The 26,881-nt window shown below is 43.3% G+C and overlaps 1 protein-coding gene and 1 long non-coding RNA gene across 5 annotated transcripts in view; one reads left to right on the forward strand and one right to left on the reverse strand.

Moving 5' to 3' along the window:
* The window catches only part of LOC147020073 (meprin A subunit beta-like), a 68,374-nt gene that overhangs the window by 22,576 nt on the left and 18,917 nt on the right, over window positions 1-26,881 (reverse strand). For all 3 annotated transcript variants that reach the window (XR_015061633.1, XM_085895076.1, XM_085895075.1), the window contains exons 5-8: window positions 18,990-19,071; window positions 5,952-6,069; window positions 4,118-4,293; window positions 2,857-3,078 (exon numbers count right to left, since the gene is read on the reverse strand). Coding sequence is in view for 2 of the 3 variants with exons in the window: in XM_085895076.1 (XP_085751202.1) it covers window positions 2,857-3,078; window positions 4,118-4,293; window positions 5,952-6,069; window positions 18,990-19,071 (598 nt within the window). In the remaining variant the exon portion in view is untranslated. The remainder of the gene's footprint in view (window positions 1-2,856; window positions 3,079-4,117; window positions 4,294-5,951; window positions 6,070-18,989; window positions 19,072-26,881) is intronic.
* LOC147020074 (uncharacterized) overlaps window positions 22,563-26,881 on the forward strand; it is a 109,621-nt gene continuing 105,302 nt past the window's right edge. For both annotated transcript variants that reach the window (XR_015061637.1, XR_015061636.1), the window contains exon 1: window positions 22,563-22,824. This is a non-coding gene — a long non-coding RNA (uncharacterized LOC147020074). The remainder of the gene's footprint in view (window positions 22,825-26,881) is intronic.

Raw genomic sequence — 26,881 nt, forward strand, 5'->3', positions numbered from 1 at the left:
CCACAAGAAGATATCTAGCCCAATAAGTTTTAGAAATATCATGCTACATATCGTTTTTTGTCCTGTCTCTCAATGGGGAAGAATCACTTTAAAAATTAAATAATTATCGTATCCAGATCCGGATTCAGATGATCACCAAAATCGAATTAATTTGTCGTGGTCACACACCCAACATGTCCACCAAGTTTTGTCCGAATCCGTCCACAACTTTTTGAGATGTCGTGCTACATATCATTTTGGCCCTATCTTTCAATGGTGAAGAATCACTTAAAAATTATCGGATCTGGATCCGGTTTCAGATGTTCACCAAAATTGAATTAATTCTTCCTTGTCACACACCCAACATGTCCACCAAGTTTCGTCCGAATCCGTCCACAATTTTTTGAGATATCGTGCTATGTATAATTTGTGGCCCTATCTCTCATTGGTGAAGAAGCACATAAAAAATTATAGTAATCAAATCTAGATATTCACCAAAATCTAATCACTTCGTCCTTGTTACATACCCAACCCGCCCACCAAATTTCATCTGGATCCGCCCTCAATTTTTTGAGATATCCTGCACACAGACAGACAAACAAACAGACAGAGAGAGGGGATTGAAAACATAACCTCCTTCACCTTCGGTGGTGGAGGGAAAAAGGCAAAGAAACAAATCATCAAAACATTTTATAAAGTGTAAAAGGATGTAAACAATCAAATGGAAGACCAAGAAGGAACCCAAAGAAGAAAAGCAAAGGTGGAGTCATCAGGAGGAACCTGGATAGGATTCAGGTTTCAGCAACTACTCCACAACCCTCAAACCCATCCAGGCACAGCCAAGTGAGCTTTTCAGAAAAAAATTCTGCAAGAATTCACTTCTCCATTCCTACATCTTTGTTTGAATAATGGTTGTCCCAAGAAAAGACAGCTACATCGAACACGTACGCACACCTTTTCTTTTGACCATTTCTCATGACCATCCCTACCATGTTTACATACCTTTTGGAGCAACATCCCTGCATCCTTTTGCATTTAAAAAAAAAAAAAAAAACGTTTTTAACACTTGTTTTATATCAAAGCAGGAAATATTGATTACTTTTCACAACAAAGTATCAAACTATTGAAAAGCAATTTCTGCTCACACTTTCAAGAAGCCATAAGTGCTTTGATGTAATGTGTACATCTCCTGTCCATTTCCTTTCTCATAAAAAAAAATTGTTGGAGAATCTGCTTGGAATTTAGTAATATTCAGTCGAATATGTTTCTTGATAATAATAAAAAAAACGTTTTTCTGCATTCCCAGTCAGGTGACTTATTGAAACTCGAGAATAAAAGCCCGTCAAAAATGATAGGTTGGAATTATTTCATTCAAAATATTCAGACTAAAAGATATGATGTTTTGTCGCAAGAAAAAGCGTTATTTTAAAACACTGCATATACACATGTTCCCCGATTTTTAAATTTTTTTTAATCTTCTGGAACCTTTCATTTGGAGGGTACAGTCTCGTGAATGTGCCAAAGCCTAAAGCTTCGGCCTAGCATCAGGTATGTTTACATCTTCTTTATTTATTATATATTGCACGTATGTAACTGAACACTTGTTTTACTCTGCATGCGTTACACATCATTGTGCAGTGAATTTCACCTCCCTGCGGCTTGTATTTATTGTTATTTTTTAAACGCTTCTGTACACCGCCATTGAGTCACCATCTACATTTCTAAAAGAAGAGACTCAATTACTCTTTCATGGAAATTGTTTTTAGAGTTTTTTTTAAATCCTGAAAAAAAATAAAAGAGACCATCGTGAACACACAGACGTGTTAAAAGATTGGCCTTTAAAACCTTCTTAAATCGTCATTTTGAAGGGAGACAGACATCACACAAATTAACACACAAACACACATTGTGTTTTATATGGTCGATGAATCAATAAAATAATTTTCTGCAAGTCACTTGAGGGATTTTATGATACTGTATTTCAAAATGAAACATGAATTTGAACCAGGCTGCAAGCAGAATTATTACATTTCATGGTCAGCCTACATAATTTGGAAAATATATTGGTTCACGAGTCAGTAAGTGACCACTATATTCGTTATGGGTGTGTGTCTGTCTGTCTGTCTGTCCTGAGCATAGCTCTGTGGGTTTTGATCAGATCCTGATAAAATTTGGGTGGGAGGTTTATATTATGATCTAGTTGTGTTTTCCTGAGAATGGGCGTGCTGCACCCATTATGGGCGGAGCCACGCCCAAAAAACATGTGTTTTTAGGGGGTAGCCGATTTCAAGTAACATCTTCTCTGAAGGGGTTTGCCGAATATGGCAGGGGTTTCGGTATTTGGTTTGCCCAATGGCACCTGCATAACTCCACGGAGCTCAATTTTTCATTTTCGTCCCAAGGTCAAGGTCACAAGGTCACAAACTTAGAAAATGTCAAAAAAATCAATAAATTGGGCATCGAGCTACTCGGGTTTTCAACTGTTTCGAATGAAAGTTGGTATGCAAGTAGTGCTCTTCGAGTACTACAACTTTCATCATTTATTTTTTTCCCGATTCCCGCCAGTTTGCCTGTGGCGTCCCCTCGAAGCTCAAAAAAGAAAAACGCGAACCATGTACATTGCTCATGAACCATCGCCGTCTCCAGACTTGTCAATATTTTAAAAGGGCAAATCATTCAAATGCATGGTTCTTGGAGCAGTAAAAAGAATGGGCAAACATTTAAATGAACCTGGCTAAGAAATCAATAAAATAAAACATTGAGAGAAAAACAAAGATTTTGACAAAATGAAAGCACAAGGAACAACCAAAGGATAAGATAACAAAGATCGACAGCAGGACTTTACATGATGAACATACAGGGTTTTCAATAACTCACTGCATCTGTACATTCGGTTGAGCTGTACGCGGTCCAGCTCGCTGATATCCAGTCTCTGCCCAATGATGTCCATGAAATGTGGGTCCTTGGGTATTATTGTGTTTAGACCTGGTGCCTTCTGGAATGCTTTGGAGCTGTAGTGCATCAGAGATAAGTTGTCATATGGCACGTTCAGCGAGTCAGATTCCTGCAGGGTATTCTTTTTAAAGTTATACTCTTTACCTGTGCAGAAAAAAATAATGAAATAAGTGTTTTTTGAAGCCTTGTCAGACAGACCAGATTGTACAAAAGGGGTTTCATTTTTATTTTTTAGAAAAAGATTCATTGAGGAGCAAAATGGTTGGTCATACTGTACTCTATAATGTCTGTGCTTCACTTACATTCTAAACCTGTCATTTACAGAATCCCCTCATATTTCCATGACATTTCCATGATGGCAGGATCACAAACTTTCAAGCCTTATTCGGGTGAGTGTGTGATAGTCCATAACATCAGATAGTTAGAGAGAGAGATAGATCGACAATTCAATGTATAGATAGATTGATGGCAATTAATTTCCTCCTTGACAGATTGTATGGAATTACAGCAACAGACTGATATATGGTCGGTCGTCAAAAAGAACGAAACATAAGACAGAAGTATAAAAGTACATCTTGGGAAGTAGGAAGGGAGTCCGTAGGCCAAATATGGCATAAAAGTAGTTTAGCAGGTAACAGAACAGGTGCTCATCGATTTAGCAGGTGTGTTAGTATGGTAGAATTCCATACATGCCCTTCCCTTCCATTGTATCCCTTCCTTTCTCCCCTCAAACTTATTTCTCTTCTCTCCCTACTACTATTACACCCCAGCAACCCCGCATTTTTTTCTCCGATCTTGTTGTTTTCCTTTCTCAATTTTATTTTCTCAATCCAACTATTCAAAAACTATTCAGGCAGGAGAAAAACTCAAAAATTATTCATTAATCAATAGATAAACAAACATATTGGTGAGCACACTTGCACAAAAGGGGATGGGGAGGGAATGGAGGTAGAATTGGTTGGAGGACACACACACACACACACACACACACACACACACACACACACACACACACACACACACACACACACACACACACACACACACACACACACACACAACAGTGAGGGGAAATTATGAAGTTATGGAACAAAAGCAACTTTCTGTACATTACAATAGATATTCACAATGAACAAAACTAGAATGCAGCAGCAGATGCTGTGAGTCTTGCTTTTTCGCTCACCTTCCTCAATGTTTAACCACTGGATGGTGACATAGTTATCACGGTCAGTACGAGACTGTTCATGCCAGATTCCAAGTGCGTGCAGTAATTCATGCTCCACAATGGCAATGTCATCACATCCAGTGCCGATTGACAATTCCTGACGTCCTCTCTGCTTTCCCACATAGGACCAGCACCTACAGACAGAGCATGGTTCAATGAAGTATCCTGTAAAACATCCAGTTCATATTCCAATGAGAAATAATCATACCTACCTTGAGGTATGTCTGTCAGGATGGTGCAGAGGGTGTCCACTTACCTTTGAGCTGTTTAGTCTGGGTTTGATTCCTGAGGCAACTATAAACTAAAGGATTGCCTGCTAAGATTGGTTCTCTCACACATGGCAATGACCAACTTTCTATCACACCTCTCCTATTCCTGCTGGATTGGCTCTCACAAAAGGAATGGGCTTCCATCTTTCCAGCTTCTGATATTGATTCTTCCTCAGAGTACTTTCACAAAAGCCTACTTTCTCTAAACTGCAGGTTTATCTCATCCCATCTGTCACTATCCTAGCTATCATCTCCAGCCCTGATGCACTGAATCCTGTCGCAAAGCTGTTGTGGTCAAATAGCTTGCTTTATCAACACAGCTAATTCAACGGTGGGCAACTTTAGGAGCCCGCAAGAGATTTGCAACAAGTGTGTGCCCATCTTTAGGCAAGCCAGAAAACTTCACCCCAGAATTGGTGTATTTTAGCACGACTTGAAACACCCACTCCCACCTGCAAACAGCCGATGCCATACATACATATGTACATAGAGAGAATCAGGGTCCCGTGCCCACCATGAATTTGTTTACTGCCTAAAACCTAACTGTGCATACCCTGAGCACAACCAGCAGTCTTCAACTCATTCCATCCAGTGGTTCAGGAGTGCATGGAAGCCACACACACACACACTTCTCAAATTATAATATATAATTTTGTTAATGTCTCCTTCTTACATTCCCTCATTTGTTGACCTTTATTGTGTGTTATGCCTGGTGTTGGCTTCATGGTTAGGGTGGTGGGTTTGCGATCATAGGATCTTGAGTTCAAATCCCCCTCGGCTGTTGAATTAATACCATGTCGGGTTGATTCAGCCTGTCATCTTTCCAAGGTTGGCAAAGTGAGTACCATGCTTGCTTGGATGATTGAGCCATTTGAGTATCCTGTGTCAGAGTGGTGACCCATCCAGGATTGTGTCCAATAGCCCAGGAGACTGTTTCAGCAGCACTGATGCTCTGTACAGAGTATGGTCCCAATGGATGGATGGATTGTGTTGGAATTTTCTTTATGAAATGGAAACAATCTTATCGTTAATTTTAATAAAGCTTCTGCAGACCCACTTTTCCGCTTTGCCACTGATTATAACATGCAGTTAGTTTTACATGATCTCATTCGATGTTGTTAGCATAGATTTAGCTGCTCTGATGGTTTAGCTAGAATGCAAAATATGTGATGTCGTGATGTCCTCAGAAGATTATGGAACTAACAGCAAATGGCTTAATTGACATGGATTAGTAAGCATGATCTTTGCACACAGGATACTGGATTAAGGAGAAACTATTGTGGTAAATATTATATACATATATATTTTGGGTGTTGGGAAAACATTCTTCTTCTTCTTCTTCTTCTTCTTCTTCTTCTTCTTCTTCAACAGCCACTATTAACCCACCTTTTCTTGTTGACCCAAACTTAGGCATTAACTGACCCGACCCAGGCGAGACAGCTTCAAAGCAAGTGTGCATACCTCGAGGCCATCCTGCCAGTCATTGGCAAAATATCTGAAAAATTACAAATAACATCCCATACCCATCAGCTTTCACCACAGAAATGTAATCCTGTTCGCCTGTCCAGGGTACAAAGTCGATGCAGGATTTGAGGCGAAACATGTCGAACGCTTGCAGGATGATTCCCTTGGCATTGAGCTCTGCAAAATGAACACACGGTTTCAACATCAGCTTGTACATCATGTTACACCATCAAACCCCATTACAAAGCACCACCACAAAATATAAACACAACCAAAATACCCAAAGTGAAAATAAATCTTGGAGAATTTATCAATTTTAGCATTTTAAAAATAATTTCTACAGATACACCGAGTCCACTTGACACATGAAAATGAACCACTGTACAAATTTTTACATTTATACATGAAAGAGTCATTTGTCATTGTGATACATCTCAACATCTGCACATTACAGTCGTGTGGTGTCCCCACATCTCCTCTCCCTTCTGGGGAGGGTATTTAACACCTGGTACATGATGACTGTGCAGTCCCAGATGAAGAAACGTTGACTTGAGACTTATCTGCTGGTCAGCTGTACTAGTTGGTGGTGTCTTAATATTAGAATCTGATAAAATCAGGAAGAAGTGTTGACTGGCAATGATTGATCTGTAATTTGTTGGTTTCTTCATGCAGATAAAACATAAATGTCAACAGCAATGAGAAAGGGAATCGTAATTTCAATAAAGAACACGACCCAAAGTTGCAAGCTATGTAAATCATTGGAAGTATCTAAAAGGCAGCAGACTTTTTTTTTGTATACATAGTGAAGGCTCGTGGAAGAGCTAATAATAGTACACTGAATGAATTAGGATACAACAGGACAAAAGGAACAGTTCAGAGAAGGCGGAAATACCAACAGCAGAGTTGAAGGCCAAGATAGATGCAGACTTGGATGAACAATGGGTGTGTAGAGGAATGGGGGCAGGAGAGGATGCATGGGATGGACAAGATGGATACAAAAGTAAACTCTCAGGAGGGAAAACTGGAAATTTGGATAGAGAAGAGATTGGGGTGTGGGGGTGGGGGAGGGGTTACTGAGAGTAGATAAGATCATACGATCTGGATTGGGGGCGATTTTACATTGTGGTGAACAGCTGTCTTGAAGACCTGGAGGGAAGAATGATATGGAAAGAATATGGAAAAGAATGTGGAAGTTGATGGTGGTGCATGTGTGCCCTGCAGAAATCTGGGAGGGAGAAGGGGGAGATCATGGAAAGAGCAGAGGGTGCAAGACCAGAAAGGAGATGGTAAGATGGTAGAAGACAGAGAGATCACCGACCTGTCTGAGACGGCAAAGTGATGAGCCCTTTGACTCAGCATCAGCGCAGGAGATTCAAATGATCTTGAAAGACTTGGCTTTCATGGCATCAAACAGAGCAAGGTGTGAGGCAGGGGAGCCAGTCCAGAGGGGAGAGCAGTACTCCATGAAGCTGTGGATAAAGGCTTTGTAAGTGGATCGGAGTTCAGGTGTGCTCAGGAAGGACTTTGTCCAATGGAGGATTCCCAGTCGGTGGTTGGCTTTGGAGCCAACTTTGAAATGTAGTTTGCCCAAGAAAGATCATAGCTGATATTGAGACCCAGGAGATTGCAACACAAACAAGTGGCAATTCACCAAATACAGGTTTGAATGCCTCAGTTTTTTTGAATTATTCGTTTATTCAACATTGTATTTTATATGACTTGTAACCTCATACCTTTAGTGAGACTTAATCTCATATTAATCCAAAGAGAAGTTATATCAGTTGAATTTCGTATTAAAGCTGTCGGCATGGAAGTGTGCAGAAGCTAAATATTTTACAATGTGGAATGTACTCACCTTGAGCTATTCTGTTTAATCGCCTGAAGTGAAGTTGTGATATTTGTTCTTAAAAAAATTACAGAAAATTATTCAAACCCCTAATCATATAATAGGTATGATAAGTACTTTAAATCATTCATTGTTTTTTCAGGGTGGGCCAAAAACCGACAATTTCATTATTGCACAAATTCTGCAAATTTTCCTCTTTTCTCTCTTTTCAGTTTACGACAATCATAACAGTTGGATAAATGTCAAATTAGTGACTGGTAATGTGCCATGCAATCATCTTGTCAATTGTAATTGTGCAATAAACAGCTTTTTTTTCCTTTTATATTTTTCAGCGATTCTTCCAGAAATCGTAATTGTAGTTTTTTTTTATGGCCCACCCTGTATTACAGCACTCTTTTCAATAAATAAAAGTTTATAGGCAAAACATCTGGAGGAGTACGATATGTGTACTGGTAATGCTCAGTTTAAGTCAGGGTTATGTTCGTGGAAAACACAACTTAAAACGATAACACTTAAACTTATTAGCTATTTCCCATAAGAATTAACTAAAATACAGGAGATGCGTTCCAGCACTCCAATACTCCATTTGTAACGTCTTAATATATCACAAATTATACAATTTAATGAGGAAGAATAATCCTTGCGATAATTCACGGACCGGTGTTTGTGTGATTGTGTGTTTGTGTGTGTGTGTTTGTCGCGCTACTCCTCCTATAGACTAGAATTATTTCTCGAAAAGGGCCCTGTATAAGGCTCCAGAAGCATTTTTTAGTAAAAGTTGGGAACATAACTTTTTAACATAATTAAGGTATGCTGAATTCGACTCGCCCTGTTTCCAAGCTGAATTTTGAGTTTTTTACCATCTAATTAGCATAAACAAAATGGCTGCCAAATTGACAATTTTGGGCACTTTCTTGGGACAGGCACTACTATACCAGCACAATGCTAATCTATTTTACTTGTGAACTTGTGTAGACCTATACTAATGATTCATTCTTGTTTGCAGGCTACAATGGATCCCGTGATTAGCTTGAAGAGGCCGTCACCTGTAGACTACAGCCTGTGCATTTTCTGTCAAACGGATAAAGCCAGAAAAAAACCTGAGTGAAGCAATTGAACATGGACTCACAACACTCAGGAATGCAGCCTGTAGCAGAAAGAAGCTGAGGGACTCCAAAAATATAGACTTAATTGATCATCTTGAGAATGCATTAGATTCTGCCACAGCCGTATCTCTTGTGTGGCACAGATTGTGCTATGCCCACTTCACAGACAAGAGTAAAATAGAACGTCTTCAGAGGACTCAGACAGAGTATTCAACAGAGGGAGCAGGTTGCAGTTCAGGTGTTCCAGGTGGTAACAGGTGTTCATTGTGAAAAGGTGTGCAGCCAGTCGACTGGAGCCTTTGCATTTTCTGTCAAACTGCAAATAAGAAGGCACAACTGATCTCCGTCACGACTAAGCAAATGAGTGATCAAATAATTCAAGCCTCACATCTCGACTACAAAGTTGGCCTCCGACTGGCAGGAGTGATTGACCTAATTGCAGCTGAAGCCAAATATCATCTGCCTTGTCTTAGAGCATTTAACAGGTCTACCTCCAAAATAAAGCAGGAGTCAGCAAATACAGACCTTGCTATGCTATTGCTTTGCCAAGAGCTCCATCAATCAGCTGACAAAGGACATGTGATTCTTCTGGATGATGTATGGGAAAGGTATAAGGAGCTAGCTGAGGAATCTTCAATCATGATTCAGCCATCTTATCAAAGCAGAAGAGGAACATTCAAGGAAATGTTGCAGTCACAGCTTGGGGACATTTTCAATTTCTTTCAACCTCTTGACAGTTGTATATCAGAACGAAAAATCGTATTGTTTCCCACTAAGTACCAGCCAACAGCAGTTTTGCAGATTAAAGCAGACACAGAGGAGAGTGAGGAAAAGTTCGCCTTTCCTAAGTATGAGCCCCAGGATGACATTTTCCTTTCACTTGTTCATGGAGCTATGAAAGTCCGTGGAGACATGATGGAAACTCCAGGACACAAAGGGTTCTCTGTCAGTGAAGAATATGCTATAGCATGCATTCCTGAGTTTATATATGCTACTGAGACTGATCGGCGGTGGCCAGGCATCCCTTGAAGATGATAGCCCTGGGAACAATGAAGAACATGTCCGGAGCAGAGTTCTGAGTGTGGCACAAGATCTTGTCTACTGCGTCAGTGGTGGCAAAAAATAGACTCCAAAACATGTTGGTCTTGCAAGTACTCTTCATCAAGCTATGCGGTCAAAAGACCTCGTACGATTGTTCAACAAGGCAGGGCATTGCCTGAGTTACGAACAGGTGTTGCAAGTAGACACTTCCTTGGCTGAGAACACTCTCAAATTATTTGACAAAGCAACTGGTGCCATCATTCCACCAAACATTGAGGCAAATAAATTCATCCACTACACCTGTGATAACATTGACATCCTTGATGAAACACTTGATGGAAAGAATACCTTCCATGCAACTCAAATGGCAGCATGGCAACGAGGCCAAACAGCTGATGCTTCTCTTAAAAATCTCGAGCTATCCACAAGACATACTTTGATTGTGCCAAATGGCCTGGAGGAGCTGCATCCTGTCAGTATAACTCATGGAAAATGCAAGCCAGTATTCACAGCACCCGTCGACGAAGCCTGCTTCAGCAAATCTGAGGAGGACAATGAGTATGCAAGACAAGCAAAAGCTACAGACCGAGCTTTCTTCTTGCGCCGTCAAAATTCAGAGATAAAATTCTAGAAAAAAATTCTCAATTCTTGCGCCATTCCAGACAGTTGCCTCGAGATGGTAGCCTGTGCATGTCGGAAACAATGCAAGACTTGACGCTGCACATGCTGGAATTCAGGATTACGATGCACATCAATGTGTGCATGGCAGAAACAGATTTATGATCAGACTCCGTGCATGAATACAATGTGATTTGCCGAAAAGATGTTAGGCGTTCCTGAAAACTGTTTATGCTGACTGAAATTTGTTCACGTAGCAGCATGATAGAACTTTGTTTAGTTTTTATGATTACAGACTAGCAACTTTAACTTCTACATTTTATTAATAAACATCGGTAACCATGTAAACATTAATTAAAATGCTTCAAATATGTCTATCATTTTTCTTGACCCTCAAAACATAGGTCTAGACATGTCATTTGTCAGGTTTGCATGCATAGAAACAAAGTTACAGCAGAAAATAGATTTTTTGGTAATGGCGGTAGCTAATTAGCATAATAATAGATTTGTGGCACGTTACGAATTTTATTAGCCTGGAGGTTTGATCTATTGCTCAAGGGACATTTCTAAGATGCGTACATGTGAACAATGTGCATTTATTTAAACTAGTGCAGGCCCGTACGTCCATGCCCGTACGTGCGTGGCCGTAAGTGCGTGGCCATACGTGCAAAAAAAAAAAGAATTGTGACGTCATAGCACAGTGTCCTGTCATTGATTTGGGAAATAAATGGCCATAACTTGGGAACCGCTTGTCCGATTATTATCAAACCTTGAAAAGGCACATACTCAGGTCCCCAGTAACATACCTGCCAAGTTTCAATTAGATCGGACCAGTGGTTGTCGAGAAACAGCGGTCACAGACACACAGAGACAGACAGACAGACAGACACACAGAGATTGCTGGAATTATAGATAGATGGTATACTCGTGCCTGTCTCAAGAAAGTGCCCAAAATTGTCAATTTGGCAGCCATTTTGTTTATGCTAATTAGATGGTAAAAACTCAAAATTCAGCTTGGGAACAGGGTTAGTCAAATTCAGCATACCTTAATTATGTCAAAAAGTCATGTTCCCAACTTTTACTAAAAAATGCTTCTAGAGCAGGCGTCGGCAACCTAAACCAGGCCGCGGGCCACCTCGCGGACCGCACCCCCCTCCCAACCCGAAAAAATAACAAACACACCTAAAATCAATGATAATAAATGTAATTGTAAATTGAACCTTAAGACCTTCAGCCATCTGAAACAACAACAAAAACATATTTAAGACCAAGTTAAGTGGACTAGAAGCGAAAATAATTTATTGTGATGTAGAGACTGTGATATATGTGGAAGAATCATATGTCCACAGATGTTAAATTTGCAGTTGGTTCAGAAAAATGATTCGCGGGCTGCACATAATGGAAATCCGGACAAGGCGCCGCGGGCCGCACGGGAGGAGCTTGCGGGCCGCATTTGGCCCGCGGGCCGCAGGTTGCCGACCTCGGTTCTAGAGCCTTATACAGGGCCCTTTTCAAGAAATAATTCTAGACTTAAGGAGGAGTCTATAGGAGGGGGTGGGAGCGGAGGACGCAAATTCTCCGTGTAAATGTGTATCATGTAGTGCCGCACCAGGTGGTAGAGATATTACAAGTCCCTACCCTTTACTGCACAGTATTCCTGTCCACACCTTTTCCAGTGCAGAGAGGTGTTTTGAATTATAAGCAGTACTTGTGTCTTGGCTTCATGCACATATCCTGGGGTTTTTTTTTTCAGGAGCAATCGAGGCAGCTGTCAATTGCCTACAGACTGCCCAAATAAAGGTATGCGTCAAAAGAACATGGTGGATGCCTGGAACAAGATTGCCCAGAGGACAGGTACTATGCTAGTACTAAATAATTGAGGAATATCCAGAATGTATTGAGGAATGTTCAAGACACTCCTCTCTTGTCCCAAAGTGTGTGGACCTCAAACATCTGATGTCTCTAATCCAAGCAAAAAAGAAATCTCAATCCAGACCACTTCCGATAAACTGGAAATCATGCATTTAACACAATCTTTCTTTCCACAGGACATCCCTGACTTCTTAGTGTCACTCCCTGGCGATTGTCTCCACCGGTTTGATCGACCTGAACCCCGTCCTGGTGGCAGAGTCACACTGTACATCAAGAACTCCATTTCTCATTCTCCATGTATAGCTCTAACACCTTACAAACCCCAGGAGCAAGCTTGACAAAATGACAGTTAAAAAATTGTACATTTTATTCATTTGTATTCTGCATATTCTCAGAATAAAAGTTTATTGAAGATTTGATGACAAAAGCTGAAATGGTAAATAAATAAAGAAACACAGAAGCGATTAAAAATAAACTGTTCATCTCGCACTTGATGCACTGTGGCGAGGCTGATAAGGGCTTTTCTCAGAAGTTAATTTTAAATTATTTTCTACATGCTCACAATATTTATTTGTCAACAATTTAAACTGATCGCCAAATGAAACTGAAAATAATGTCCCATATTTGCCAATGATGTTAAAACAATAAAATGCAAATTGATACGACTTAAACTGATCATTACTTGCAGATAAATACACACACACACACAAACACATATGTGTGTGTATATATATATATATATATATATATATATATATATATATATATATATATATATATATATATATATATATATATATATATATATATATATATATATATATATATATATATATATATATCTTCTTCTTCCTCTTTCGGCTTGCTCCCGTTAGGGGTCGCCACAGCGGACCAACTGTCTCCATTTCGCTCTATCCTCCACATCTTCCATTGACACTCCAACCACCCGCATGTCCGCCCTCACCGCATCCATGAACCTCTTCTTTGGCCTTCCTCTTCTCCTCCTGCCTGGCGGCTCCATCTTCAACATCCTTCTCCCGATATACTCCGTTTCCCTCCTGTGCACATGTCCAAACCATCTCAATCTCGCCTCTCTCACTTTGTCTCCAAACCGTCCTACCTGCGCTGTCCCTCTAATACACTCATTTCTTATCCTATCCATCCTCGTCACTCCCAACGAGAATCGCAGCATCTTTAACTCTGCCACCTCCAGCTCTGCTTCCTGTCTTTTTGTTAGCGCCACCGCCTCCAAACCATACAACATAGCTGGTCTCACTACCGTCTTATATACTTTCCCCTTCACTCTTGCAGCTACCCTTCTGTCACAAATCACTCCTGCAACTCTTCTCCACCCACTCCATCCTGCCTGCACTCTCTTTTTCACTTCTCTCCCACACTCTCCATTACTTTGGACAGTTGATGCCAAGTATTTAAACCAATCCACCTTCCCCACCTCAACTCCTTGCAACTGCACCATACCATCACCCTCCCTCTCATTTACGCACATGTACTCCGTCTTACTCCTACTGACTAACATTCCCCTTCTCTCCAGTGCGTACCTCCACCTCTCAAGGCTCGATTCAGCCTGCTCCCTACTCTCCCTACAGATCATGATGTCATCCGCGAACATCATGGTCCATGGAGACTCCAGTCTGATCTCGTCCGTCAACCTGTCCATCACCATTGCAAACAGGAAAGGGCTCAGAGTCGATCCTTGGTGCAATCCCGCTTTAACCTTAAACCGGTCCGTCATTCCTACCGCACACCTCACCGCTGTCACACTGTCCTCATACATATCCTGCACGATCCTCACATACTTCTCCACCACTCCCGACTTCCTCATACAATACCACAACTCCTCTCTTGGCACCCTATCATAAGCTTTCTCTAAATCCACAAACACACAATGTAACTCTTTCTGGCCTTCCCTATACTTCTCCATCAACATTCTCAAAGCAAACATCGCATCAGTGGTGCTCTTTCCTGGCATAAACCCATATTGCTGCTCACAGATCATCACCTCTCCTCTCAACCGAGCTTCCACTACTCTTTCCCACAACTTCATGGTGTGGCTTAACAACTTTATCCCTCTGTAATTTCCACAGCTCTGCACATCACCCTTATTCTTGAAAATCGGAACCAGTACACTTAATCTCCACTCCTCCGGCATCCTCTCACTTTCCAAGACTTTATTAAACAATCTGGTTAACAACCCCACTGCCATCTCTCCTAAGCACTTCCATGCCTCCACTGGTATACCATCTGGGCCAACCGCCTTTCCACTTTTCATCTTCTTCATAGCAGTCCTCACTTTATCCTTACTGATCCACCCCACTTCCAGATTCACTATCTCCACCTCTTCCAACCTTCTCTCTCTCTCTCATTTTCTTCATTCATCAGCTCCTCAAAGTACTCCATCCACCTTCACAACACACTCTCCTCGCTCGTCAGCAGATTCCCATTTGCGTCCTTTATCACCCTAACCTGCAGCACATCCTTCTCAGCTCGGTCCCTCTGTCTTGCCAATCGGTATAAATCCTTTTCCCCTTCTTTTGTATCCAACTTCTCATACAGCTCATCATATGCCTTTTCCTTGGCCTTAGCCACCTCTCTTTTTGCTTTTCGACACCACTCCTTGTACTCCTGCCGACTTTCTTCATCTCTCTGACTATCCCACTTCTTTTTCGCCAACCCCTTCTTCCTTATACTTTCCTGTACTTCCTCATTCCACCACCAAGTCTCCTTATCTTCCTTCCTCTGTCCAGATGTCACACCAAGTACCTTCCGAGCTATCTCCCTCACAACTTCTGCTGTCGTTGCCCAATCATCCCACCCATCTTTACCACCATCCAACGCCTGTCTCACCTCCTCCCTAAATTTCACGCAACAGTCTTCCTCCTTCAGCTTCCACCATCTGGTCCTTGGTTCAGCCCTCACTCTCTTCCTCAACCTCACCTCTAAAGTCATCCTACAGACCACCAATCGATGCTGTCGAGCTACACTCTCCCCTGCCACAACCTTACAGTCACTAATCTCTTTCAGGTTGCATCTCCTACTTAAGATGTAATCCACCTGTGTGCACTTTCCTCCACTCTTGTATGTCACCCTGTGTTCCTCCTTCTTCTTGAAATACGTATTTACCACTGCCATTTCCATTCTTTTTGCAAACTCTACCACCATTTGCCTTTCCACATTTCTCTTGTTGAGACCGTACCTCCCCATCACCTCCTCATCCTCTTTATTCCCTTCCCCAACATGTCCATTGAAATCTGCTCCAATCACCACTCTTTCATCCTTGGATACACTCTCCACCACTTCATCTAACTCACTCCAGAAATCTTCTTTATATTCCATCTCACACCCCATATGTGGGGCATATGCACTGATGACATTCATCATCACCCCTTCAATTTCCAACTTCACACTCATCACTCGGTCAGACACCCTCCTCACCTCCAATACCCTCTTGACATGATCTTCCTTCAGGATTATCCCGACACCATTTCTCCTCCCATCCACACCATGGTAGAACAGTTTGAAACCACCTCCAATGCTCCTCGCCTTACTCCCCATCCACTTGGTCTCTTGTACACACAGTATGTCCACCTTTCTTCTCTCCATCATATCAGCCAACTCTCGCCCTTTGCCAGTCATCGTCCCAACATTCAGAGTTCCAACTCTCACCTTCACACTTCTACCCTTCCCCCTCTCCCACTGCCTCCGGACTCGCCTTCCCCTATATACATATATATATATATACACACACATATATATATATATATATATATATATATATATATATATATATATATATATATATATTGTTGCGAATTCGCGCCCGCCGGCGTGCGAACGGCCACGTAACTCGAATCGTGGCACGTCGCCCACCGGACGGACAATTCTGTAGTGACCCTCTCGGAACAACGCCGGGAGCTAGTCACGGGTGGGGGTTTAACCTCACCACGATCGTGCCAATTGCCCACCTGCGCAGGATAGGGTTGCTCGCCAAATTCGATCTACCAAAGTACCTGCGCGAATGGTCGACCGGGCGATCGTACCATGCCACAGGCCGACTCCGGACACGAACCGCTTAAGCGGTCCGTTCCGTGCTAGTGATAACTGAGCGGTGTTATCATCGGCCTTGACTGTTCCGATTAATTACCGGGATGTTGCACCCACTACGAACCCCTTACATGATGCAAGATGGAGGGTCAATAAAAAGGAAAAGAGACGAAGCAGAGCGGGAACAGTTCAACAAGTCAACAAGCAAGCATTTTATTCACACACACAGACACGCACGTATATACAGCCATACAGTCAAAAATGCACATATAACAGTTAAAACGGTCATGCAACAAAAGCAAATGCAGAGCTACAACCGACTACGACCGACACACGGTAACACTTACGCAGTTCTACTTGAAAGACGGTGCCAACACACATTTACACAAAAGCAAAAGAAAGAAGCCACCCTCACAGACAAGGAGGCAGACAGGCCCGTAGGTCAAATGTGCGCGGGGCCTGGAGGAGCGGCCAGGTCCGCGAAACCGGGGAGGTCTTACCAGAGTCCTCGTGACACATTGGCAGGCAAGCCGCAAAGTGTCCGCGCCACTGTGCCCTGACTCCGGGCCCCTGGAGTGCTTGTTGGCACCACGTGTGGGGTGGGGGAGGAACGGGGCCCCCTTTTGCACTATCTCAGCGCAGGGGGAAAGGGGAAATTGTTGATGCCCTGGCGGAGGGGAGTGGCTGGCTGGCTTGGGTCCCGCGATGAGACGAGCGATCCCCCACACCGCAACCTCGTCACCGACCGCCGTCCTCATTGCCTAGGACCGGAGCTCCCTTGCCTGCAGCTCCACCACGCGCACTCGACTCGACTCCACCAACACAACACTCCTCGTCTCCAAATGCAACTCCTCGATGACACACTCTCCTTCCAGTTCCACGCTCTCCTCCGACCTCAACTCAAGCCCCCGAGTCGCCTTCCGCTCGCACCTTTATAGCGCTCAGGAGGCGCCGATATGCAAATTCCCGGATCAGGACGCGATTGGAGCCCGCCCCCCCGGTCAGCCATTGGTCGGGCAAAAATGGGCGTGAACCTCCCCTGATCCTAAAATTTGCATAGACGGACCTAGATGGAATTCACCTCCACGCGCCTGGAGGCGGGGCCAAGCCACCTCGCGCTTGCCCATTGGACGGAGGAGAAGTGGGCGTGAAGCATTCCTGATCCGAATTTTCCCCTCGGAAAGGCCGCCATTCGCACTCGTGGCTCGGTGCGTTCGGCACCAATCGCCGAACGGGCCCGAGACAGCCCGTTGTGAGGAATGATTGTCCACTTTGATAGATATATAGGAGTAACCTCTTGCACGTGAAAATGCAACATATAGTTGGCCATGGGGGAACACAGGGGCTGGGAGGTATAATCCGAGTTTGTCAAATGTTTGGCCCTGGGATTTGTTTATGGTCGAGTATGCGAGTCTGACTGGAAATTGCATCCTCTTCAGTGTGACTGGAAGGTTGGCGTCTGATGGGGCAAGTTTAACATGATATAGGCCTAGCCCGAGACTGAACAGGAGCAGTGGAGGGTAACCGAGAATCAGAATGCAAATTTCAATGAACGGCACTTTTTGGCACACATCCGACGATCGAAAACCGCTGGATGCTTTAATTTGAAGATCACATACGCAAGACACAACACAGGTAATGATGGCGGTTGAGAAACGTCAAATTACGTGGATACGTTAACAGAAATAATCTTTTTTTTTTTTAATAAATCTTTACTTTAAATACAATGTTTCTTGTTACATTTTTTGTGTGAAATTCACCTTCTAATAGTGGGGCAACTTAGCATAACAATTGTGCATTTTGTGAGGAAAGCACCAAATTTGGCACACTAGTAGCCTATTATATTATGAACAGATTTGGATATTGGGCCATCTCAAAATTTTTGATGGCAGTGGAAAATGGCTGCCACAGCCATCAGCGGCTGAATTTGAGATGGCCATGATATGATAGGCTACGAGTGTGCCAAATTTAGTGCTTTCCTCACAAAATGCACAATTGTTATGATATATATATATATATATATACACACACACACACACACACACACACACACACACACACACACACACACACACACACACACACACAAATAGAAAGTGTACACCTCCTTTCAAAATTTTCACCTTTTGTTGCTTTATAGCCTGGAATTAAACAGCATTAAATCAGACTTTCTCCACCTTCATTCACACATCATAACCCACAACTTCCAGATGAAAAACAAATTCTACACATTTCCAAAAATTAATTAAAATCACAAAACTAGAATTGCTTTCTTCTCAGAAACTACACACAGATTTCGATGAAACTTGACCACAACTTTCATCGCCCGTGATGCACCAAAGTTTGTTTATGGCATTAAAAAAAACAATCCAAAGGTATTTACTTTCTTCTCCATTATATATTTTGTGGGTCATCCATGCCTATCAGTGATTCTCTAGTTTTCATATCCAGCCACAACCAGGTGCATGCCCAGTGATATTGCCCTTTATTAATCTTGTCTTTTAATAGCATTGGTTTTCACAATTTCCCAATTATGTAAAAAGGTGACGTACCAAGACTGCTGTTGAGATAATAAGGGATGACACTGGTCCAATGTTTGGTCTTATTCCGCATTGTGCTTCTTTGCTTTCCATCCTGGAGGTAGCACACAGAACATTAAAAAAAAAACTTCCTTGGAACAGGTGTCTTCTCTGTCCCTGTTCTCTTACATTATAGCATTACATTCTTCGACGATGTTATATTTAAAGCATTGTTCCACAACAATCTACTAAAAATTACATTGCAGCGAATTTAATCATAATATTTCTCGTTTTGTTTAATCTTCAACTTTTCTCACTCATAATATTTAATAACTTATAACAAATAACAAACGCATTTCCAAACAATAAAGAGCAATCACAGATCGAAGACACTCTCCAGGACTTGTTTAAGTGGTTTTTTTTGTGTGGCAAATAAATGGAAGGGTGTACTAAATGAAAGGCTGCTAAATGCAAATTAAAGGTCTAAATGCTCTCATTGTAAATATGTAAAGGTCAAAGGTCTGAAAAGTTGGGAAGGTCAAATGGTCTGAAGCTCGAAGGGTTGAAAGGTGGAAAGTTGAAAAAAAACAAAAAAACATCAATTTGGGGTATTTTGGGTTGAATTTTTGGGGTATTTTGGGTTGCAAAAAAACCCCCAAAACAAGGTGGTAGAATCATACATACAAAACAACATGATCATAAGTATACTGTATTGGACTTTAAGATATATGTTTGCTCTGGAGCAAAAAGCCTTGATCCCAGAAGGTGTTGGGTGACCTACAGTGGCATCTGGTAAACTGTTCCACACTGGTATTATTGCGGCTATATAGGAGCGGTCATACTGAGTACCAGTGTACTGGGCCGGTGTATACACCAGTTAAAATAGATGTACCATATCCCTGTGTCGTAAGAGGCAACCAGGGTTGCGTCAGGAAGGGCATCCGGCGTAAAAACATGTGCCAAATCACTATGCGGATAATACGGATGATCCGCTGTGGCGACCCCTAACGGGAGCAGCCGAAAGAAGAAGAAGAAGAAGATAGGAGCGGTCATACTGAAGTGACCAGTGACCACTCTCCGTCTTGCCAGTAAGACACTGCACAGCATAGCTTCCAAAGGAAGCACTTGCTCTGGTGAACCTTGATGGAATCCATGATGGACGTGGCATGGTCTTCAGAAGTGCTAGAACTTCTTCTGTGTGCAGTCTGTACATTAGACCCAGACCTGATACAGTTCTCCTGTGTGGTCGGGGATCGATATTCAATTCCTGTGGATGGGCCTTGACGATACGTACAGCACGTTGCACATCATTCAGATTTTTAAGGTACATGGCACTTGCAGACATCCATATGAGAGGAGCATATTCCATTGTGCTCTGTTCATGGGCTTTGTACACTTGGTATGGAGCAATACTGTGAAGGGCACTCACTCTTTGTCCAGCTCTAACAGCAATGGAGTTCGCGTGAGACTGGAAACTCAAGCTCCGGGAGAACCTGCTCCAAGCATGTCAAGCTCATGCATATGTCTTAAGAGTGTAATCTAAGGTCTAAAGGGTTGGAATTTCTTGAAGGAGTCTAAAGGATCTTAAAATATCTAAAAAGGGTGTAAAGGTCAAAGGGGCCAACAGGGTTTAAAAGGTGTGAAGATCCAAAGGTCTAAAGGGTAGAATGCAGTCAAAGGGTCTTTGGTGTTCTGAAGGGTCAAAGAGGATTTTTAAGGTTTTAGAGGTCTAAAGGTTTTTAAGAGTGTAATGGGGTACATTAGTTTAGGGGTCTAAAAAGGTCTTCGGGTTCTAAATGTTCTTTCGGATCTTTTTGGGTCCACATGGTCCTTTCGGTCCTCGGAGTCTTATGGGTCCTCTGGGTCTTTTGGATCTTCGGTATCCTCTGGGTCTTTTGGGTCATTTCGGTCCTTATGGGTCCTCTGGGTCTTTTGGGTCCTCACGGTCTTTTAGGTTTTTTCAGGTCCTCGGGATCTTTTGGGTCCTTTGGGTCTTTGTGGTCCTTATGGGTCTCAGTGTTGTCAAGGCTCTTCAGGATCTTAGAGATCTTATGGTTCTTAAGGGTCTCATGTAATTAATACACATACTCAAGTTTTGTGCGGACAAACAAACAGACAAACAAGTAAGGTGTCAGGTGGGTAGCTTGACAGGTATGAGGAAAATCAAGCAAATGACGTCACTGTCACATTGATGATAACTTTCCCACCTGTGACCTTGAGAAACGATTTCTATCAATGAAAAATTAAGCATCTGATTTGTTTATTTCTGAAAGTGTATTTTTAAAATAATATGTAACAAAATGTCAGTCATGTTTCTGGAACAGTCATAACCCATTTTGCAATACATAACTCGTCCGTCTTATTTATAGCTCTTCTCTGTCTGTCCCTGTCATGAGAATGTGATGTTCTGTGCCAGGGAGGTTTACGGAGAAGGAAGAGGGACAGGGGTTTTCATAATTTGGAAAAGAAGGGATCTCATAAAATCAGTATAGAATCGGAATGAAAAATGCAAGAATATAAGTACAATCAGCACAAAAAAAAAGTATGGATTTGAACATTCACATCATTATATTGCTTGCATGGACTGATGCTACCTGTTTCGGTGGTTGTTTACAATTATACTGGTTGGTGTTCTTCTGTTTATGCAAAGTGTGCCCTGACAAACATCAGTCACCGTGACCTTGACCTTCGATCTCCACAACCCCAAAACAAACTGTTGCTTGGAATGTCGATGTTCAGCGAGAGTTGCTATTTGATACCTGTATCTTGAAGCATTTCCTAGTTATCGTCTTTTTTGTCCCTAAATTTTTTTTAAACCCTATACTTTTACACGGGCTACTTCGTTGCCATGGAAACGCTATACATCACGGATTGCCACCATTTTGGAAATGGGTCATCTGTCCCCCAGTCCCTACATAAATCTTGCATTTTAATGGCGATCACATTATCAAATCTGCTCGAAATTTGTAAGTGACGTTTTCAAACTCATTTGTGTGAAGTTTGATGTCACGTAGTGCAAACACTTTTGGTCGTATCTGTTTTTTTTGCAAATGACGTCACTGTGACCTTGACCATTGACAACATATATCGTCAAAAAAACAGTGACAGCCTCACTTTTGTCCTTCGGAATTATCTGGTAAAGTTTGACGAATATAGCTGAAGGTGTTCGCGAGTTATCACACTCACAGACAAACATACAAACGAGACAGACCGACATATGATGAAAATTTTCAATTTTCATCATAACAAACAAATGGACCCAAATGCAATACCCTCTCCTCTGGCGAGGATAACTAAATAGTTCATCGAACACGTTACCCCGTGCAGGAGCACTGTCTTGAGACACGACATGAGTGGGGTCAATGAGCAGAATATTTGATTGGTCGTGATGGCATAAAATGACGTAATATTTTGTCCAAGTACCACGAAATGGAAAGGTTTTGAAAGTGCAAAAAGGCGATTTGTGTTCTACAGTGTTCAAGAATGTGTATAATGACTGCATCCATAAAAATAAGTGTGTGTAAAAATAAATAGCCGCTTTAAGAAACGAAACACAAACGCGTTTGGAGCTGCTGCTGCTGTTGACGCCCTGGGAGCTGCTGCTGTTGAAGCCCTGCAGGCTGTTGTTGAGGCACCAGAGACCACTCTTCATCAATATACCAGAGACAGAACACGATGAGCGTTCGCTCCTGTTAATGCACGAAGGGCACCACGAGCGTCTCAGACTGCATGTTCAATATTGTCTGCCGGAGTGAGAGTCATCCTGGACCCAGCTGCGCTCGGACAGGAGGTACAGAAATGAGTCCTGTGAGGGCCGGAGCTGAGCAGCCCATAACCTCGGAGCTTTGGACATTCTGCAGTTCCCGAGGTTTGTATGTGTCATGGAGATCGATACACACACGCTTCCATCGCCCATCTTTCCCACTCTGACCCCCTCTTTCACAATATTTGGCCTGATGCAAACCTGCATGGTTGCGTGAGGTAAGAGGGGAGTTGCCCCCACATTCCATTCTGCTTCTTTTTCCTCGTTTCTTCTTGTCTCCTTTCTTCCTGGAATGAATGATGACTATGTCTTTTGTATAAGTATCTCTGTCTCAGGGGAATACATATTAGGTTCAAGTCTGCTCTTTTGTGCCTTTTGTCTTTTGCTTATAAATACATGTTTGATGATTGCTTGCTTGTACGTGTGTGTAAATAAATAGTTGTTACATTTTCCAATCTGCTTGCTTGTGCTTCCTTCCATTGATCTGACAACGTGTGTAGGTAATAGATATATGGGAAGTTTTTGCCCCCCTTTTTGGCTCTGCAGGTAAGCCAGCGCTGCACCCACTGTCCCGCTAAGCCGTAATAAGTACTCAGTGCATGCTGAGGGCATGGACCCTAGCTCGTGTAGTTGTAACGACGAGTGGGTAATGCGGCTGTGAATGTGAGGACCTGCTCGGTGTAATTGCCGTTGCTGGCATCAGCGGGTTCTAACCAACCCGTCAGGCTGCGGAGCCATCTGTGGCATGTCGGCCTACAGGGCCGGGCATTTGGGAGGAATCAGAGTGCTTCCACTCGTGGTAATCCCCGAACCCCGAGTCCGTAATAATATATATATATATATATATATATATATATATATATATATATATATATATATATATATATATATATATATTGTTGTGGATCTGGGGTGGCGGGATTCTGACCCGGTCCTAGGCGCCACCCTCACCACCGCCGTCTCAGGGGGTCTATAACGCCGGCCGGCTCAGCACAAGCCTCAGGTCACGCGCCTCTATCGCGATACCAACGTACTCCTTGTACCTTGCCAGTTGGCGAGATAGAACCCCTGGTTACAGACCAGTTTTGTCAGAGACCGAGCAGAGTCTACCAGTCTGTAACCACTTTGGGTTTTATATGCCAATCGAACGGATCGTTCCTCGACGCGACACAAATTAATCCATAGCGGCAACTTCATACGAATTAACCAGATTTATTGGGAAACATCAGGGATCACAACACAAGCAATAAACACGACAATGGTTTTATTAACAATTATCAACCCGTTCTGAACTAGGGAACCACGGTCTACAGGTTTCAGGGGATCACTACCGAAATATGCCTTAGACAACGTGCAGACAAAAAAAAGACAGACAGACAGCATGCATGCAGACAAGACAGAGTACTTGGTGATGGCTCATGGACGAGAGGACAGTGTCAAAAGCACGAAGGTCGCTCGCAACAGGCGGATGTCCACGGATTTGAGCTCCCGCTCGAACATGCCGCATGGTGAAATGGAGGCGTCGTACTTTTCTTGCTCAAGTCACCACGTGCACACGCTCTCCTCAGCGCGTTCCAACCCTGCGCAATGTCGATGATGCGAGACCGCCAAATCCACGATGGGCCTCAGCCGATCTCTCTCGAGGTCCAGCGTACAAATCCAGGCCTGGCCTGTCCTCCAGACAAGGCCCAAGTCGAGGTCCTGGGCTCCGACAAACGTGTCGAGCTGTTGGTGTGAGCAGGGACCGTCAGAGGTTCCGGCATCTCCTTTCCTGCCTTCCCGCCTCGAAGCCCAATTCGAGGTGCCGAGCTCCGCAGGCGAATCGACAACGTGTCCAGCCGTGATGTGAACAAGTACGGAGGCTCCGCGGCCAGACGCAGGCCGAATCTGTCGATCACCTCCCCGTACGAGTCGATTGTCGACTCCACGCGCAGGCAGCCTCTCAAAGCCGACTGCCGTTTTTGTACTGGCAGATTCCACACTGTCCCTCCTCCGTTCGCTCGCTTCCGAAACACGAGCAGCCTCTCAACTGACTGCAGTTTCCCCAACTGCCAAAACTGACCCTCAGCCTGAGGTCCTCGCTTTCCCTCTTGCTCGCTCCTTCATCGACACATGAGTCCCTTTTTACGAACCCTTTTTTCTCTCGCTTCCAAAAAAAGCGCCTCGAGAGCGACCGTTTCCACACACCGAACCTCTTTACGAAGCCTTCATTCACTCGCTTTTAATCACGAGCATGCTTCGAGACACGAGCAATCTTTCCTCTCAGCGACTGCCGTTTTCCAAACCTCAATTGCTTCGTTTGCTCGTTTTTAGAGTGACAATTTCCACATACTGAACCCTTTTTCTCTCTCGTTCGCTCGCTTCCACACACGAGGACCACCTCTCTGCGACTCCGACAAAAAGTCTCTGCCCCTTCACATCACTTCCTCTTTCTAGCCACACCCTCTCTCCAGGCCACACCCCCTCTCCAGGCCACACCCTCCTTCGTTCGTACAGGAGTGGAAGAAGAGTGATCTCTCGTTTCACCACCACAGTACGAACATAAAAACAGTCTTTTACACCTCCCGACACATTTATCGTACACTTTACCAAACAACCTATCTATAATTTAATGGAAGATCTGAGCTAATTCTATATTTAGTAGTCCAGTAAGGGCCATTTCCGTAAGAACATATATGTATATATATTATATACACACAAATTATGCATGACATATTATACTTATTGTCAAGGATCTGGGGTTCGAGGCTTGCCATGAGGGGGAGCACTTCGGTCCCTCCAAAACGCCCGTTCCTGAGGCCGCGAGGTCCAGATAACTCCACGCACTGGCAGATTGCTCGGCAAACACGAACGCCAATTGGCACGGTCAATCCGGGCAGGGTTACACTACTTCACGTGATACCTTACCTTTGGATGGCTGACTAATTAGGGTCACGTGCCCTCAGTGTACACTTGGATTACTGCCGAGCGTTACAGTGAGAGTGCACTGGCTAACAAAGTAAATTATTGGGGTAGAACTTCCAGTCTAACGATACTTACAGCGTCGGACCAATAAAGGAAAAGACAACCGAGACAGATTGGAAATAACAACAAACAATTATTCATTACAAACACACAAGCAAGCAATCATTAAAAAGCAAGTATTTAAAAGCAAGAAAGCAAAAACACGCATTAGAGCATATTTAACCATAACACGTATTCTTCTTCAATCTTACTTCCACGAAAGACTTGGCCATCATTCACTTAGGGGCAAAGAATAAAACAAGAAGAACTTGAAAATAAACAAAAATAGCCTTTTCCTTTCTTCCTCAGCTCACACAGTCCAAATATACAAGAGAATGTGAAAGAAAATGGATGGCGGAGATGGGCAATCACGATGTGACATGATGGGGACACGTAGCCGCGTCCCTGAGGTGCCCAGATCCAGAAGGCGAGTTCTCTCTGGCATCCCAGTTATGCGAGCTATGTCGGTGACTCGCCTTCCTCTGCCTCAGATTCTTCCTCCTCAGGCCCCTGTCAATGAGGTGCTGCTGTTCACCCTCTTCGTCCTTCGTGGCTGACAGGATCGAGAGTACAGGATGACGCTCATGGAAGGAGTGTTCTTTTATCCACAGAAGCTAGTCACCAACTGCTTGTGAAACTTTCCTTTCTTTACCCTCACACATTTATGTGCCTTCTTAATCTGAGTCTTTTGCTCATGCGAGCTTGGCCCGTTCACTTCTCTCATCCATCTCCTCTGCTTCTCTCATCCATCTCCTCTGCTTCTCTCATCCATCTCCTCTGCTTCTCTCATCCATCTCCTCTGCTTCTCTCATCCATCTCCTCTGCTTCTCTCATCCATCTCCTCTGCTTCTCTCATCCATCTCCTCTGCTTCACTCAGCCCATCTCCTCTGCTTCACTCAGCCCGTCTCCTCTGCTTCACTCAGCCCGTCTGCTTCACTCAGCCCGTCTGCTTCTCCCATCCATCTCCTCTGCTTCACTCAGCCCCTCTGCTTCATTCAGCCCCTCTGCTTCACTCAGCCCCTCTGCTTCACTCAGCCCCTCTGCTTCACTCAGCCCCTCTGCTTCACTCAGCCCCTCTGCTTCACGAGCTCTTTTGTCCATGCTAATGTGAGCTTTCCCCATTTGCTTCTGCTTTTCTGCTTCTCTCACGATCATAAA

This window comes from Eptatretus burgeri, chromosome 9 (assembly GCF_056783735.1).
Source record: "Eptatretus burgeri isolate ZD-2024b chromosome 9, Ebu_testis_v1, whole genome shotgun sequence".
NCBI classification, from domain to species: domain Eukaryota; kingdom Metazoa; phylum Chordata; class Myxini; order Myxiniformes; family Myxinidae; genus Eptatretus; species Eptatretus burgeri.